Source organism: Sebastes fasciatus, chromosome 18 (assembly GCF_043250625.1).
Source record: "Sebastes fasciatus isolate fSebFas1 chromosome 18, fSebFas1.pri, whole genome shotgun sequence".
Taxonomy (NCBI): domain Eukaryota; kingdom Metazoa; phylum Chordata; class Actinopteri; order Perciformes; family Sebastidae; genus Sebastes; species Sebastes fasciatus.
In genome coordinates this window covers 9,054,589-9,074,172 of record NC_133812.1, presented here as the reverse complement: position 1 = coordinate 9,074,172, position 19,584 = coordinate 9,054,589, and the positions used below count along the sequence as shown (strand labels likewise).

At 42.9% G+C, this 19,584-nt stretch overlaps 1 protein-coding gene across 4 annotated transcripts in view; it reads right to left on the bottom strand.

The window, feature by feature from the left end:
- ccdc85cb (coiled-coil domain containing 85C, b) overlaps positions 1–18,267 on the bottom strand; it is a 57,763-nt gene extending 39,496 nt beyond the window's left edge. For 2 of the 4 annotated variants that reach the window (XM_074616521.1, XM_074616522.1), the window contains exon 1: positions 17,000–18,167. In XM_074616521.1, coding sequence (XP_074472622.1) covers positions 17,000–17,726 — 727 coding nt within the window. In that variant the 5' untranslated portion in view covers positions 17,727–18,167. Of the gene's footprint in view, positions 1–16,999 lie in introns of all 4 variants that reach the window. The other 2 variants (XM_074616520.1, XM_074616523.1) reach the window with 2 other exon arrangements.
- Positions 18,268–19,584: the final 1,317 nt, after the last annotated feature.

Genomic DNA, 19,584 nt, shown 5'->3' with positions numbered 1-19,584 from the left:
GTACGGAAAGGGACGGATGGGTTATTGATTTTTGTTGCATCCCTGTGGTGTCAGCACAATGACCACAAAGAAAGATGCACGCTTGGCTTTTCAATTACCCAACAGTGGTTTAGTAAAGTGCTGCAGGCTGATGACAGATATTCATCTGCTTCACCAGCTTACTATTTGGCTTCATTTCCATTTCCATAACACAATCTGCACTTTTCCAATACCGCTCTAGCACTGAAATGTGTAACTAATCGAAAGGCAACAATGTCCCACTTCTCTCTCCTCGACTTACGGAGTATGAACTCTAATTTGACCCTCCTCTCACATTTTCCTTTCCACATGTGGACTCCCATGAGGCAGTTCAGCAACAGGGCATGCTCGCAGACACCGACGCCTGACTTACATAACCCACCTTTTTATTGCAACATAATGACAACGCGCCGCGCTCACTTTACCTTTCATCCAAGTTCCTGTCAGCGCGCTCTTCTTATTGACATTCCCCAGAAATTTAAAGGCAAGGCAAGGTCCCACCCATGAGCTGTTAACCTCTGCAGCCTTGCAATAATCATAATTTCACAATCTACATCTCAAACTGAAAACCATAACTCGTAGCAAAACTGTTTATAAGTCAACTTTAGACCACCGCTGAGACATTTTATGATAGCAAAGCATTTAAGATGGATCATTATGAAACACACGTCCATAAAAGCTAACAGCTAAATCAGAGATTTGCATTGTGTTGCGTTTGTTGGATTAGGCTGCGGACTGGAATGTGGAAAGGGAATGTACGGTATGTTTGCCTACGTGTGTGTTTACTATTGTAATCCAATCACGTACAAAGCAGGAAAATATTTTTGCACTGACAAAACTGGTATCATATGAAACTACAAAACCCAAAGAATCCATTGATAACAACCATGTCATACTAGCTTGTCACAAAGGAGGCTAAATAACACTCCAAACTTACGCTAAATTTTGGCGAGGATGAACTGTCATGGACATTTTCAAAGGGGTCCCTTGACCTCTAACCTCAAGATATGTGAATGAAAATGGGTTCTATGGGTACCCACGAGTCTCCCCTTTACAGACATTCCCACTTTATGATAATCACATGCAGTTTGGGGCAAGTCATAGTCAAGTCAGCACACTGACACACTGACAGCTGTTGTTGCCTGTTGGGCTGCAGTTTGCCATGTTATGATTTGAACATCTTTTTTTTGCAGTACCTGTGAGGGTTTCTGGACAATATTTGTCATTGTTTTGTGTTGTTAATTTATTACCAATAATACATATATACATACATTTGCATAAAACAGGCACATTTGCCCACTTCCAACATGGAAGTGGGCAAATGTGCCTGTTTTATGTGTGTCTGTTGATAAGAGTATTAAATACTTGACAAATCTCCCTTTAAGATACATTTTGAACAGATAAAAAATGTGCCAATAATTTGCGATTAACTCTGGACAATCACACGATTAATCGTGATTAAATATTTTAATCGATTGACTGCCCTAATAATGATATAAATCATTTGTGCACCCAAAGGGCTTCTGAGAATAAAATGTAACTTTTTTACTGGGAGAGTAAAAAAAAGTCAAAATGTAAAGCACAGCGATAGCGGCTGTGTGAGTGCAGATAAAACGGATTTCTCTGATGAAATATTTACTTCTCTGAAAATAAAAAGTATGAAAAGTCGGCGGCAAGTCTTCGTTCAGTGCTCAGTAGTGTGCATTTTTCAGCGCTCTGCAGGTGCACTGATATTGATGGCCTTTCAGTCTTTTTCTGTGTTTTTTTCTTTCACCATAATCTCTCAATGGCAGCAGCTTAGGTTTGAGTGCCATCTTCCTTTTCGCCCTCATCGTCTCTTATATATGCTCATCTTTTCGCTCCCCCTTTCATGCTCTCTCGTTTCTTCCCTCCTTGCATCTCCTCCCCTAACCCCCCCATAACCACCCGACCACCATCCATTTCTCCTAATCCCATCGCTCCGTCTCCCACATTTTTCTCAACTCTCCTCATTTCTCAGATTCCCCCTCTCCTCGGCTCCCGTCTGCTGACGGCCACTGATGTGGGCTCCTCCAAAACCTCCTCCGTCAGCCTTTCCACCCGTTTGGTGAACCGCGCTGCCGCGGCTGTGGTGATTACAACATCAACACAATAAGAATCAGTTCCATGCTTCTGCTTTCATACCATTTGGCGGGCTTTTATGATACAATTCTCTCATCCGACGGTCAATTATTAACTTCTTGCGTGCTCACATTGTACCCTTTCATCTTGTTCCATGTATAAATACTGCACCATATGCAGCATGGGTCTGTAGAATTACTAAGCACGTGGCGACAGGCTCCCTCTTCATCCCTTTCCGCTTACTGTTTTTGTTTGTAGCGCACGTGCCGACTATAAGAAGGCCCCACAGGCATATAGTCAACGTTTCTCCTTGAGGGAGCGCAGATTTAAAGCCACCGAGGAAATTCCTAGACGCATTCCTCTACGACGAGATTCGACTTGTTTAGAAGTTTCTCAAACAAAAAGAATAAAACTCGACAGAGGAAATGTATCAAAAGCATGGTGAGAGAGGTACAGTAGAAAGGAGGCGCCGCTGTGTAGAGAAAGCGTGGTAAAGCACACCCCATAATACTGAATAAAAGGGCATAGTATCCTAGCAACAAGCGCAAGGAGAAGCTGCTTGCTCTGCAGTGTCCTCTGCTGCTCCTGGATCTTCAACCTTGCATCTTTCTTTTAGAGGTTCTCCTCAACAACCCTCTAGGAGATACTTCCCATTCTTTATCCTTCTACTTCCTGTTAGGACACTCTGTTGCACCCTAATAAGGGCACTTTCATTTAGCGTACATGCCGTTTAACAGCGTCGCGTCTTCTAAAGGGTTTAAGAGAGTGCCTGGGTTCATATGGTGCATATCATACGCAGGGCTACGTGCCATGTATTTAAAAGAGTGGTGGGCAGAGATGCGACGCTGGATCCCGCTCTTCAAATCCTTTTAACGGAGAAGCCCTCCCCTCCAAACCCTCTGCCACGTTTTCAGAGAGCCTCGGCGGCAGCGCTACAACATCAATGGTTTTAATCGCCTTACATCTTTTGTTGACTGAGAGGAGAGCGAGCAAGACAGAGAGGATATATGGGAGATAACACACTGTAAAAAAAAAAATCGCCTGAAATCCCTCTTGGCTGGCCTCGTTACTCAATTAATATATTGCAGATTGAGATCAAAAATAGTGATGGGTCGCTACGGAGACAGCCACAGGTCAAAGTGGGATCATCAAAGAAATGGGTGAGATTTCAGAGAGATTTTTCTGTGCAGTTGTGTGTGTGTGTGTGTGTGTGTGTGTGTGAGGCGACGTGTGGGCTGGTTCATCGAGTTCACTCATCAGTCTAACCTCGCCCAGACATCGATGAATGATTTCACAGCTGCAGCTCCATCAATTGCAAGCATATTATATAATGCTACAGTGCAGCCTTGCAGTGGCCTGTGATGTCATTTTAAAGTTATGATCTATACGATTTTTCATAGTGGCCATTTGATCTATTTGAACTCTGTAATTGACACCTGAAAAATTCTCATGAGCCCAACAAGAGAGCTGTCATGTTGTTATATAAATTAATTTGAGTATGGAATATGCTACTATACTGCTTACAAGGGTGTGGAAGGAGCTTCAAAGGAATAATTTAGCATATCATAAGCATAGACTGTATATAAGAAGTGGACATAGTCACCGTGATGTCAACCATTGGTCTGTGGACCGCCGTTTTGAAGCCTCCAGTTCGGCATTTTGGCCATCGCCATCTTGGTTTTTGGCTGTCGCCATGTTGTTTTGCAACCAGAAGTGACACGAGAGGATGGAGCTAACTACAACCGAACTCTGAATAAGACGTTTTCAGGTGAAAACACACTGTGAAAGGGTTAAAGTTCTAAGACAAAAACACGGACAACTCTCAGACCAGACAATGCCGTGGTAGTAACCTGTCAATCACAAAGTAGACACACCCTGAAGCATGCCCTGCTTTATGGTCTATTTGACTCTAAATGGGACCATAATTTACTATTGGCTCATTTTCTCATTGACTTCTATACAACCAGACTTCTTTTGCAACCAGAGGAGTCGCCCCCTCCTGGCTATTAGAAGGAATGCAAGTTTAAGGCACTTCCGCATTAGCTTCACTTCTCAGACCCAGAGGTAGCACACTGATCATAAAGCATTTAATTCAAATTAATTGCTTTTAAAGCAGCCATACTCTGATTACAATGTGCTTACAGTGCCTTATGGAGGAACACTTAAAGTGTCGCCCAACCTCTGTTGCCTTAGCTCCTGATTCGAAATGTGCTGATGCTGAACTCTCCCAAAAACAGCAGCGGAGGAGCGGAGAAGCAGTGGGAGATCAGAAGTAAAGAGGCCACAGTGCTGGAGAGGAGAAACTGACTATAATTGACTGTCAGAAGTGTCATCTCCTCTCAGCGTGTGAGTGAGAAGAGTTTGAAATATGCTGCGTGATGCCCCTCTGAAGACGAATAAACGGCTCCATTTGCCTCTTCTGACACCTTCCAACTCTATACGGAGAAATAACGGCCGTTCCGACAGAAACTTACTGCAACAGAAACAACAGAGGTTACCATCTCTTCCCTCTATCCGCCATCAAAACACTCTTAAATCAAAGTCTCTTCCATTCTCCATCCATCACTCTGCAGAGCCAAGCGGCTGATGGAGTTAAAGAGGATCGGAGGGAGACCCAGGAACATCTCCAGGGTTTTAGATAATCGTGTGGACATCCCTCATGGTTGTTCCACGACCTCTAATACCATGACATACATGCACATAGATGAAAGGATAAAATGCATTTGGACTCGTACCTCTCCCTCTCATCCATCACTGCTGCCAGTCATTGATTTAGTCGGACAAACTCGCTTTCTGTGAGGCCACATTTTCCTATGATTATCAGCTTTCACCTAAGCGCTTTACGATTGTGTCAGTCGCATCGGTGGAATCGAACGCTCTACACTTGGCTGAGATAAATAATGACTTGGCCTTATAATCTGAGGCCAAGCCCAGTTAAGTGGGGTTGGTCTTAATATGTTTCTGATTTCAACCGACATCAGATTGTCGCAGAGTATTTGTCAAGAGCAGCTCAACTGGGACGCAGGATAAAAACAGATGAATCATTTCTGAATGAATATTTCATGTGTGGGGGAATATTGATGATGTATTCACAGCAGTGAGATTTCAAAGCTGGCCTATGACCTTCCCCAATGTGACCTACCCACTTTTCATCTGTCACATTACCTTTTTATATATTTTACCTAATGAAGCACAAGGTGGACGGGTTTAAAATAAGTACATAAATTAAGTACAATACGTACTGAAACAACATAACATAAGTACGAAAAACACGTCATACACGTCACTAAAAAACATGTGACAAACATCACTAACATAACTTACAAAACAAAACACTGGTCTCGAACACAGAGTCCTGTCTTTGTAGGGATCACCAAAGTTTTTACAGTTCATCCTGAGGGAGACATGAACGTCTGAGCCTAATTTTATGGCAATCGATCATTGAGACATTTCACAAACGACCACAAATGTCAACCTCATGGTGGCGCTAGATGAAAGGTTGAGAGATAACCAAAGTCAGTAGGATCCATCATCTGGGAACAACGAATGTCTGTACCAAATTTTGTGACAATCCATCTGGTTGATGTTGAGATATTTCACAGGATAAGTGACAACTTGGACCTGCTGGGTAGCGCTGGAGGGAAAGTCAGAGAACCACCAAAGTCAGGAAGATGTATCCTTTGGGGACCATGAATGTCTGCGCAAACTTCCACGTCAATCCATCTAATAGCTACAACGTAGATATTTCAGTCTGGACCAAAGACGTGGAATGACATTGCCGTCCTTAGGGTGATACCACTAGTGTGGCTAATAGCGAAGGAAAATATTACTGTATTTGGTAAAAGCAAAGTATTATTCCATTTGTAAGAAACTGCCTAGACACTCGGAACAAATGTTAATTTGGCCATGTAAAGAGATACTTCAATGTAGGCCCCCCACCAAGTCTTCTAAAAGTATAGCGCTACTGATAGGAAACTACTTTTTCCACCGTTTTAGAACATTATATGGATAACAACAGGCTCCACTGCCAGATGGCCACAGTGGCCTTAATGTGGTGCATTACTGGAAAGGAGGTTACACTGCAAATTCAACTAAATGCCCTCCACTGTAACACAAGACTTCAAAATACCACTCATATGTCACCAGATCAGTTAAGTCTTTACCCATTTAATCCAATCCCATTTGATTGATCACTTGTCATCCAAATGTTTCAATACCACCATCCAGGCTCTGAGTAACAAGAACAAGTCGAGAGAAATGTCTGTCTCGAGGCCCATCCCAAACCAAAACAGATACATGTTTTCTCAAGTAACACAGTCCAGTCTTGGCACTTAAAACTGGCCTGCAAGAGGAAATTAGCCTCCAGAAAAGCAGAGCAAGGTTACCTGAAACCATCCCAAAAAACTTCCTGAGGATGGAGCAACAATGTTGAGACTGTACAATTCATTCCAGATGCTTCGGCCGACTCCACATTATCTCATCCATCTGGAGGGGCTCGCTGCAAGTTTCCCATTTTCTTGCAGGCGCTCCAGTTATGTCCCAACTACGGCTGTGAAGTTGTCATCTGAGCAACCAATCAAGTGCTTCAATATTTCATTATCGCAAGAGATTTTCCAGTCAGCTAAAACATTTGCACAAATCCCAAATGAGGAGTTACGTCTCTCCTCAACTTGAAAACAAATGAGCCATTCCATGTGGCACCCATCAAAAGTGGCCCCGTGCCCACATTTTAAGCACCACCGAAAACAAATCTATAACTGTTAAACTACATGTTGGAGTGAGGAGCCAGCACTATCTAAATGCAAGCAAGGTGAAGAAGACATCTGCTGACTCCAGTCTCCAATGTCACAGCAACCTAAAGCAAAGAGCTGACAGGCAGAAAATCCAGATGAACGCCTTGTTCCTCCCAGGCCTCGAAAGGAGCTGATGAAGAGGTGTTCTGTCTCGAAGTTGCTGACTTCTGGCAACCTGGGACCATTTCGCTGTCGAAGGTCACTGGATGTGTTGTATAGACGGAATCAAATTGCTGATGGTGAGCTTATGGTGCAACATCAGATGGGTTTTTTGTCACTGTGCCACCTGAATGCACTCTTTCCAACTCGCCTCTCGTGCCTCTCGTTTGCATCTTAATCAGTTGTTTAGATCTGACATATAACACAGATCGATAAGGGTCTTGCCAGGGGTGCAGTACCACTCATTAAAATCAACTTTAGCCAGTTAAGGACAGGCTGACAATGGGACAGAGGACAAGCGAGGGACCTTTGAAAAAAGACTTCCAGTGTAGAACAAGCACTTTAAAATAACGCCCTCTACAAGCTGAGTTGTAAAGGGCATTCTTTTGCAAATCAATTAATGCAGGTTAACCCTTTACAACCTGATCTCCCGTGGATGGCCGTGGGAGATTGTTGTTTGCTTGATCATTTTATCTTATCTTACCTATGGAGTGTTGAGAAATATTTTGTTCATGTTTTACATTTAGAAATCTTTTGGATCAATGTTTTGTGTGATTATTTAGTAACATTCTATGAAATTTTTTTTTTTTTTTTTTTAATTTACGACACAATTTCAATGCTTTTGTCAATTATTAAGGTTTATTGACTTACATAAACTTTTAGCTTAGGTTGTACAGATTTTAGGGATACGGACCATTTATATTGCAAAGTTCAAAGGGCTGAGATAAGAAGAATGCAGCAGATTGGCTAAACAAGTGGTTAACTAGATACTGAGAGCTTATAATGATGTTCAACTCACAGAAATAAAAAGGTCTCTTGTGTCTCCAGTTTGCCAGCTGGTGAGTCACTTTGTCACGTGTGTCGAAGCTCGTTAAAGAAAATCATGTGAAAATGTCAAGTTACTTTCAACGTTCCCAAAAAAGAAATTGTTTTAGACAGAGCGGCACAATTATCTGCTTCTTATAATAACTCGTGCTCAAGTGAGGTTGATAATAAAGCCGGTTTACTAACCGCTTATAAGTGAAAATGAGTTTCACTTGCACCACACCCTGTTTGCATGTTTTGAGGTTACTTGGAAACAGTGAGCACACACACACACACAGGCACTCAGATGACCTAGCTCTGGCTGGCATCATTCTGCACGGGTCAACCAGCATGGAGGCCGACCATGCCCAAACCTATCCCCATCCCCCTACCCCTAACTTCCCTCTGCTCCAGTGACTCTGAGGCTAGGCGTGGGCGCCGTCCACTCGCCCCACTGATCATTGCTGTTGCCTAGGCGACCGAGCAACCCAACCCCTCCAGCAGCCCACTGCCCAACGATCAGAAAAGAAGGGACATACATCATTTAGATCAGTGCAGACGTAGAGGGAGACGCGGAGAGGGGAAATCTGAGATAAGCGGCTGAAATTGGCTCAAGACAACACAATGTTTGTTTGGTGTGACACCACTGAACGATGTGACCACACAAACATTTTTTTTGGTAAAAGGCACTAGCATTATGAGTCCATGTCTGTGATGGCGAGGCTCATGCTGGCTCCATAACCTCATTCTGTCGGCTGAGTGCTGCGTTGATGGGAGCGAACGGACAGCGGATCAGACAGCAGGTTCACAGGAACCGAGAGAGAAATGGATGCTGATGGAGGGATGGAGAAGTGAAGCCTGTCGGGTAAAAGGGAAGACGGGGAGGTAAAAAAGTTCAAAAAGCCACCCAGAGACACACGCTCTCTTTCGCTTCCCATCTTCCTGTTCCTCTTTCCGTGCAGTCGCATTCCTGCTGTGTCACTAAGAGGAGAGAGAGAGAGACCCACTTCCTCTTTTGTTTATCCAGGAATGTGGGACGTCCTGACAGGCTGGCTTTTCATTGACAGTACGCAGTTGAGAGTTCCCCCTGTGGCTCTTTCACACAAACTCTCCTGTGTGTGTGTGTGTTTCTACTCCATTATCTGTGTTATCAGCCGACCAGGCCTCCCACAGGCAGACAGGGCGCTGGGAAACGTGAGCCAGAGAGTGCGAGGAGAGCCGCGCTGTGCTCCGGGGAAACTGTCCAACTAAATACTCGACACAAGTCGGTCACTGTACAGGATGTACTTCAAAAAACTAACATTAAAGCCTTAAAAATATTAGTTACCGCTTTTATTGTTGTAGTCAGAGTAACGTGACGTCCAAATCTGTCAACCAAAAGAAACCGCAGCCGGCTGCAGCCAGCCAAAACTAGAAAGTAGAAAACAGCGGAGGGTCCACGTCGGTACGACCACATTTTAAATCCACAGTGGTAAACAAACACTACACATACAGTAAAGTATGTATCCCATTACCAGGAAAAACAGAGCTATGACATCACGGCTAAAGCTGCATGCCAACTCTGTCGTGGACAGGAAACGTTATCGTATTGCGGTAAGGTGCGGTCAAGCCAGACGTCACTCTCATCTCCGTGGTCAAACTGGCCGACGCTACGACTATAGAGCACCAATATACTGACATTTATGTTAAATACAATCAAACGGCCTCGTTGGAATTGACCATGGATGTATAACGAGAACGGAGCTGACGGGAGAGCTAGAGACGGACTTGGCGAAGTTAGCGAAAGTATACACCTGTGACTACGTCTGGTTTTCAAAATAAGGTGTTAAACAAAGGGAACTATATATACAAAATACATAAATGGAAATAAGATTGATTGGATTATATTCACCAGAAGTATTAAACATTGCATATCCCTTACAAATTAAAAAGAAAATGCCATTAATTTGTGAGGGAAATGTCTATTCTTTGATTTTTGGGTTGCTGGAAAAAAATTTAAAAAGAATTCCTGACAATGACTGATATATTTGCTCATTCAAGACATCCTTGACTACATACAGGCTGAAAATCAAACATTTTTAATGTATCAATTTAGATATTTTCCAAAGTAAAAGTCACTAGAAGTGTATGATTCAACTTTTTCCCATGGTCTAGTGTTAAAAAAGTTAACCAAAATCGCAATAAATCATAATATCCAATCGCAATACTTGTAGACTCGCAATACATATTGAATTGGCACCCAAGTATCGTGATAGTATCAAATCGGGAGATAGGCGTAACGTCCCAGCCCTACAACAAAACCTGATGAAGTTAACGAATGAAAATGAAGTGTCCAATTTGTCTTCGGGAGTAATTTGCAAACTACAAAACACTAAAGCACATTAAACGTCAGCATTTCCCTTTGGAACAGTAGCTATCAAAAAGGGCTAATGCATGTTTTAACATGACCCAATGCAATCCTATTCATTTTCATAATTATAGCAATCTTACAGCTGTAACTTAAGTTTAGTCACTGCTGTTCCGAGTGTGGACAAACAGGATATCAGCGACAGAAACATCCTATTCCTGCTTTAGACGCCCCTTTTTTTTTACAGCAGACATGCCACACAATGACTTGAAACCACAGGCGAGAAGAAAACACCATTGTGTAGTTGATCCTCCGGTTTCATTAGAAACAAGAAAGCACACACACACACACACACACACAGGGAGACGCCAGGGCTCACTTTGACTCGCTGTTGATTGATTGTTTGCTTAAGAAAAACACAGGAGATACTAAAAGCCTGACTGGTTCTTTGAAGAAATTAAACTGGCTATAAAGATTTTGCAGTAAACAAAGTAAACAGGGAATTTTTCATTTGATTCATAAAAAGTGACACCAATGCTTGATCTGACTTCAAAAAGCTTGTTGATCATTCACCTCAAATGCTTCAGTCACACATGAATGTGAAAATCAAGGCGTTTCTCACATCAGACATTTTGACATGTCACAGTAGGAAAAGCACAGCTCTTAATAATAAAATTAAATGATGGCTGAATTCCATTTAGCTGCTTTGACTTCAGGTTCCTGGTATCTTACATGCTGGCTCACTGTCCCTCTTACTGGAACACTTGAAGCCATCGTTAATGTTATTAGTGCTTTATCCCACTATGACAGGTCATAATGTCTGTTGTGAGAAAGACCTATTTGCGTTACTGTGATGAAACACACAAACACCAGTGGTGGCCAAGTGGGAGGGCTGGTTCTACAGTTTCATTGTGAGGCTTTTAGGTCACGTCACTCCCCAAGGGTAAAAGAAAAGGAAACTGAAAAGAGCGAGCGAGACAGAGAGGGAGAGAGAGAGAAAAGCCTCTAAATCAGAGAGGGGAAGAGTTCACGCTCACTGTGGCACCTCATATATTTAGACACACATAGAAAAGGCCAGGTGCTAAAAAACCCGAGTTTGAAACATGCAGTTTTACGACTTCTCGTGAATTCATTAGGACTCATTTGAACCCAATTTGGTTTACGGGGTGAGTCAACGGAGTGACTAAACATAGGACTACACATGTAGGAGACCAGTGCAAGCAGTGTCCTGCGTTGTGAAGCAACATTTAAATCAATGCACTGTACTGTTCTAATGAGTCTTAATCTCCAGTGAATCACTAACCTATCTGACTGGTTTTCAGAGAGTCACATGAAGCTGAATGGACTGACAGACTCGTGGTAATGAGGTCTGAAAACTAAGGAAGTGGCACAGTGAAATTCCGTGTGTCCTCAACTAAATATTTGGCTGCAGAAGCTCAGTGATGTAGTGAAGCTGGTGAACTCCTGTAGCTGGGGAGCTAACCGACTACTAGCCAATCACAATAGCTCCCTGAGCTTTTTTTCCTACTTTCTCTGTACTGTGCCGTTTACTCCCCCTCGGCGTTTTGTTCTCGGGGTTGTGCACCGCTTTGTTCAATAATTTATACTCCAGCAGCGGAGGGTTAATTAACAGAGCATGGTGCAACACAGCTAATAAGCCAATAGCTTCTTCCATTATGGGGCTTTCCATTGCCTAAAATGTTTAGACGGCTTGAAGCGTGAATTTGTGGGTCAAAGTTCACCAAAGTTGAGCTCAAACGGCGAATAAATCCACACAGATTTACTTCGGCCCTGCGAGCGAATCCACCAATTGTGGCGTTTCCATTGGAATTAAATTAACTTCAAAATGAAACTTCAGTCTTAGATGCTGGTATGACCAAGTCTTTAGGTATGGGAGAGAGGAGGAGAAGGAGAAGGAGAGGCCACTGTAAACCTTTCAGTAATGAAGGCATGCCGTCCCCAGCAGTCAACAGAAATCGGGCCTGATTTAACATCTCAATGGCCTCTGGCAAACACTCACACACGGATAAACAAACACACACACACACACACCAGTTTGTGGGAAAGTGAAGGATAAACTAGCCTCAGTTGTTCCTGCACAGCTGGACTAAAACAATCTACTAAATGAATGTTGTATTTAGTGCATGTTTTATTTCCATGTGTCAGCTTGTAATTGCAGTGAACTTACGCACATCACCCAGGGTACGTTAACTTACATTGAGTGACGAGAGCCAAATGGCATCAGTTTGTTATACTTCTGACTCAAATAAGTTGGCTTTCACGGGTTGAAAATTCAAGTCATTCATTATATTGGTGACATCATACCAACCCCGGTCTCACGGGAAGGCGTATAAATAGGACGACATTACACGGACAATCCAAGTGTCATGAGGACGCATTGTAGCCTTTTCGCGTGTCATTTGTATGCCGCTTTGTTGTGAAATAAGGGGTTTATTTCACAACAATTACCTGCTGGCTGTACGTTATTCCGCTTTTTACACAGCTACTTACTAAAGAAATCAATAATATGACAAAAAAAGTTGTCCTCCAGAGTCCGACATCAGAGGCCGTGTCCATAGCAACTGCTATAAAGAAATAACAGACCGTAGAATGCCGTGACTGACCAATCAGAATCGAGTATTCGACAAAGCTGTGTAATAAACAACGGTAACGTCCGCAGTTCGGTTTAGGCAACAAAACCACTTAATTAGGTTTAGGAAAAATGTCATGGTTGGGCTTAAAATAAGTACGTAACCTAAGTAAAATATATAAGGAAACAACGCACACATAATTACAGAAAACACATCACAAATGTCACTAAAAAGGCACGAAAACCATCACTAACTTAACTTACAAAACTAAATAGCGGTCTTGAACACCGGTCTCCTGGTTATATTTACGGGGATGTGTTTACATTGCAGTCAGTATAGACTACATGGCATACAAATGACACGCTAAAAGCAGGAAAGGCGTTCTTATTGCACGCTAAATGTCTCACATTATCGTGTCATTCATACGACGTTTCATGCAAACGGGCTGCACCATAGACATGGACAAATTTCTAACTCGTTTACTGAAAAGTACAGTCCCTCCAACTGTGGTAAAAGTAGCAAAATATGTTGCCGTCAGCCTGATCGGCCTGATCGTTTCTTCTCTCTGTCCATGTCTGAGAAACCTCGCCCTCTGGCTTGTTTAGAGTCACTTTATCTGATGAGTTACAAACATTGTTCCCTTAAAGCCGTTTAGCAGCCACAAGGCCAGGGGAATGTGTGAGGGTCTGTTAAAGGTCAACAAGCATTATTATTGCGGAGAGGATCTTTATCAGTTCATCTGGACAATGTCAAAGCAGCACTTTGCTGTCTCGCTTGGCCACTTTGTCTTAATCTCACACAGCCATATACGCAGTCTGTGTGGCACTATAGGGGGAGCCTAATGCAAGCTCTCCGTGACAGCATCATATTTCAGTGGTGGAATTGGGTTCCGGACCACCAGAAGTGAACGTTGAGAAGTCTGGAAATAGAAGTCACTATGAAAAGGTTACGAAACACTCAATGTAGCCCCTGCTATTCTTTCTTTTTTTTTTTATTTCTTTAGAACAGAAGCCTTTGCTCTCCTCGCGCATTACGCGACACACACACACACCCCGTCCAAGTAAACACACACACACACACATACAGCCCCAAAGGAAGAGGAGTGGAAGGGGGGGTTTCAGCCGTGTCAACGCACAAGAAATTCAATTAAGCAGACAGCAGGATGTCTCCGAAAACCAACCTCCTCTGAGCTCAATATGCCCCCACCACTCCACCCCCCACAAGCTTCCCAGCCAACCCCTCACCGCCGTTCAGCCACTCCCCCAACACCAGCAGGACCCATTGAGGGCCCTTCACTGGGCCCCCTTTCATACACTCGTCTCCCAGGGCCTCTTTTGCCTCTAAATAGACCGACTTCTACATTTACATTTGCCAAAAGAGGATGAAAACATTTTTAAAAATTGACTGAAAATGTATGAAACACAAGCCTCTAGCTCAACCAACTGGTCTGTTACACCCGTGGGACACCAGACACATTCATCCTCCTCCTCTTCTTCTTCTTCTTCTTCTTCCTCCCCGTCTGTCTGTGTGAGTCTGGCAACCGGACAGATGCTGTTCATTTAGCACTTGAGCGGCAATCCTCGAGCTTGTCTCCTACAGGCCCAGGGGGAGTCACTCTGGCATTTGGACAGCATTAAATAAAGCCACTCTGCGGACCTCACGCCACAGCCACATCTGACCTCACAACACGGTCACTCCGCTCGGATTTCAAGCAGCCGATCGAGTAAATCTGCGCTGGTGAAGTCTCACTAGTGCGACCTGCGAGTAATTAAATTCCTATCCGAGCAGGTTTTTGAGGATTATTGAGATGAAACACTCCTGGTACAGCCATCCAATTTATGTAACAGTAGATTAGGATCAATGTAGTATTGCTTTGTTGTTGTTTTTTATCGATTGAGTAGTTCTGTTTTTTTCCACATGGAGTTGTTTTGCAATTATATAAAATGCCAGAAAGATTTGCAATGCTTAGCTTTGTTTAGGACGAGATAGCATCAATCTCATTACCGATGCATTCATTTAACAATGAAATAATAAACCTCCTCTCAAGTGAAGCGGGTCGTTCCCACGCTAGCGTGTCATTGTGTGTGTGCGGGTGTTTGTATCTGTGCATTATTGTCAGCGATGAGCGCACAGAGCCTCAGGGGCACACAATGTCACACACACACACACAAACACACACACACATCGGGAGCTTAGAGAGGTGCTGGGCTGCTGCAGACACAATATTGATGTTACGTAATGACAGCCAAACACCGTCCAAAAAAAATGTGTGCGTGCGAGTGTTTCCGGATTAAGGGCTCCCTCGGCATGCTTGTTTGCATCCTTTTGTGTTTGTTACCTTCACGGTTTTCAACACCTACAATGTCCGATGGATAGCATGTGACCTATGTGATCACATTTGCCTTGAGCTCTTACATGCTGCTGCTGCTGCCTTGTAAATCAGAGGGAAAAACATGATAATAAAGTTTCAACTGGGTGGGGGATTTTTTCCTCCGTCCCATGAAACAGAATTTATTCCCCTTTGCCAAACAGATCGTGGCGAGTTATCAACCCATGTGCTAGCTAAACGAAGCTTAGTGTCCTCCTGTTCCATCAGGGGCATTTTCATCCCGGCTCGAAGCTTTCAGCCGTGTATTTAGGTCTTAACACGGGGACATTGATTTCTGGTCCCACGCCATGCATTTCAAATAAGCAGACATGAGTGCTCTTCCAACCACAACCAACAGGCAACAATGATAATCAGCGAGCGACCCCAAAAAAAATCTATTTGCTTGAGCCCCCCCCCCCATCTAAAAGCTATTAAGATAAGTCCTCTTCCTTAAGGACCACGGGTGCAGTGACCTAAATCAGTGCAGATTCCAATGATGGGGTAGCGTGGGACAGAAAGGGCCACTTAAGGATACTGTGTGTGCATATGTGTGTGTGTCATAATCACCCCAATCAAGACTTTACAGTGAGGTTAAGCCAAGACCCCCCCCCCCCCCGCCATGTTAATCCTTCACAGCAATTTTGATCAGCATATGTTGTCAGTGCAATCACATCCTGACTGTATTATCTCTGAGGGAATGAAACCAAGAAGAGGAATACAGATGTCTTTTGAGAGCTCGACCACAGAAGAAGTATAAGAAATCAACTATAATTTCAAGAGGCGTCAAGAGAGCAACAACTTGTGGCTCTTATCTATGGATATTTTTAAGGCAGGGGTAACTTTTGGTCATCCATTCCACACTTTATGCCACATGGATGAACATAAAATCAAAAGGGATGTATTATGCAAGGCCTGATTGGTTGGATTCTAGGGGTGTAACAAAATATCGATACACCTGAATATTGCGATATTATGTTTTGTGATACGGTATCTATTCTCCAAAACGCTTTTTTAAAATTAGCCTCTTAACCGCTATTCGATTTTTTTGGTGAGGACAAACTGTCATGGCCATTTTCAAAGGGATCCCTTGACCTCTGACCCCAAGATATGTGAATGAAAATTTGTTATATGGGTACCCACGAGTCTCCCCTTTACAGACATGCCCACTTTATGATAATCACATGCAGTTTAGGGCAAAAACCATGCAGTTTTCAAATGTGTTATTTTTGCCTTTTCAAAAATGGTGTGTTCTTTATACAATGAAAGTTTTCCTTAAATTACATTTAGAAAATCGCAATACATCGCCTTGCATACAGTATCACAATATATCGCAATTTATTACACGGCTTTGTTGAATACTCGATTCTGATTGGTCAATCACAGCGTTCTACTGTTTGTTATTGATGTCGGATGTCGGACTCTGGCGGACCGTTTTTGTGTCAAATTATTGATTTTTTAAGTAGGTAGCCGTGTAATAAGCAGGATAATGTACAGCTAGCGTGTCATTGTTGTGAAATAAACATCTGCCTCCCGTCGGGGATGCAGCATCGCCCTGTCTGGGTTTATTTCGCAACAATGACCGGCTCGCTGCGCATTATCCCTTACATAGTGAATTGTTAAAACTGTATCATGATACAGTGGTAGCAATTCACTATGTAAGGGATAATGTACAGTAGTAACGATGTATCGCGATACGTATCGTATCGCCAGACTCTCGCCAACACACAGCCCTACTGGACTCTAGGTTCTGCATCTTGTGGGCCTGTGTTATGACAGCCAGGTGTGTTTCCACAGGTGGACGGAGTGTGTGCGAACTCACCATTGAGTCCATTGGGGATGCTCCTGTGATGGTGCGACGCCGACAGGTCATCCATGGACCTCCTTATGGTGGTGCCCAGCTTACCGTTCTCTGTGGCGGGCTTGTGTATGTGGTTGTGGTTGTGGTTGTGGTGATCTGGGCTGCCAGCGCTCCCAGTGCTGGAGGTACTGCTCCCGTCCCCAACATCCCTGACTGTCCCGGTGCCCCCATTGAGGTTGGTCAAACTGGACTGACTGTCTATGGAGCTCCTGGACCCGGCTCCGTTCCTCTCCTCGTCCAGCATGAGGATGATCTCCTTCAGCTCAGAGTTCTCCCTCAGCACGGTGTCCTGGTTGGCCTCCAGCTCCTTCAGCTTCATCATGTAGTTGCCCACCTCCTTCCACATGGCGCTGGCAGTGTGGCGGCCGAAGCGTTGCCATTCCCGGGACAGCTTCTTGCCCTTCTGCCGGTCGTCGTCCAGGAAGCAGCAGAGCTCCCTCAGCTCATGGTTGTCGTCCTGCAGCTTCTGGTTGATCTCCTTCAGGCTCCGGATCTCGTGCAGGTGCACCTGCAGCCTCCGGTTGATGTCCTTCATCATGTTGCCGTGCTCGATCATCAAGTTCATCTTCTCTCCGTCGACCCTCCTCAGTCTGCGGACCAGCTCCTCTTTGCTGCACCGCAGCATCTCCTCGTCCGGCAGCTGCTGGCTCAGCTCATCCAAAGCTCCTTCGGACGCGTTTTTAGCCATGACTGACTCAGTTCGTGTTAAAGGCTTGAAATTAAGTGTCAAAACTAATGTTAACCAAGCAGAGTAGTGTTAAAATAAGAGTACATTGTCCAAAAATATGAAAGTATTGTTGTGTCCTCCTCTTCAATGAAACAGAAGATATTAATGTGCTGCTATGGTAACCCTGATAGTAACTGTTGGTACTCACATTCCGTGAGTAACTAAGGGAAACACAGATCGATTGATTGTCTTTATCAGATCGTCCTGGTCCTGGTCCTGGTCCTGGTCCCGTCAGCACAATACACCGCGTCCCATCGTGTCCTCTGGACGTCCCTCCATTCAAACGATGGGAACAAGAGCTAAAAGGTGAAACGTCGCGTAAACTCGGACACAAAAAGCGCACTTGGACGCGTCTAACCGTCAGCAGCGCTCCTCTCCTCGGATATAAGCCTCTTTACTGAGCTGGTGGTGTGCTGCTGCTGGACGGAGGATTCAAGCCTCTCCACTCAGTCTGCTCGGGATTAACAGAGGACCCCTCCTCCTCCTCCTTCTTCTTCTTCTTGTCCAACAGACTCGGGGAGGTTTGAAATCATTCAAGAGGATTTCGGCCAAGACGGCCAATCAAGACGAGCTGAGAGGAGCTGAGAGGAGGAGGAGTGGAGCAGCAGGTAGATGAATAGTGCGGTGAAGCCTCACCACAAGGCTCAGCCCTCTTAAAGCAACAGTACGACGAGGACAGATAAAAACACATTATTCATAAAAAAAATAAAAATAATAACATGTTTTACGATGTTGTTTTATGTGATTTTATGTATGATGTGGTATTATGTATTTTTTTAATTAATTTTTTATTAAAAGCCTAACCAGGGACAAGGTCTGCAAATTAGCTACAACTAGAAGTCCTATTGCATCGGTTGCACTTTAATTAAGTGTAACAATGCCTACATGTATTGTCCCTGTCAAATAAATTAATAAAATAAAATATTATAATAATAATAATAATAATAATAATAATAATAATAATAATAAAATTACAAAGCACTAGACTACTGGCTTTGAACACCTATTTAAAAAATATTATTAAAAAAATTATATTTTAATAATGTATTTATTTTTAATAATATTTAGCTTTCAATATTCAAAAACTGTTTGACTTTTATCATCAAAAGCTAGTTGATTTTTTGTATTTATTTATAAGCAAAATAGCTGCGCTGTAAACACCACTGTATTGACATCAGCATCTGACTACAATGTGATAAGCCACTTTACAACCCTATATATTAATAAAATATTATTAAAAAATATTAGTACTATATAGTATCATTAATAATGCTACATAGTAATAATATTTTCTAATAATATTTTATTAATTTGTACAGAAATATTTAAGTATTTTGTGTAGTATATATTTAACTTTTGATATTCAGAAATTGTAAAAAAAAAAAAAAAAGCTGTGTTGTAGAAGTAATTGGCTCAATTATTAATTGTTTAAAAATTAACAGTATAAATAATTATATAATTAACAGGTGCTTTTGAGATTTCTTTGCAAGCTAAAAAGCTGTGTTGTATTTATTAATTATCTCAAAATTAACTTTAACCACCACTGTTTTGACATCAGCCTCTGACTACAATGTGAATTTCCACTTAACAACCTTATATTACAGGTATATACAGTATACATGAAAACAAACTCCTGACATGAAGCTTTGATGAGTGGCAACTTTTGAGTGTTAATTCTCTAGAAATTGTAGTTTAACAGGTGCTTTTGAGATTTCTTTGCAAGCTCACAGCGCCCCCTTGTGTCCACTGTCAGTAACCAAGCCAAAAACACAGCAGGTTGAGTACATAAAAAAACCGAGCATGAAATAAAATCAGACTG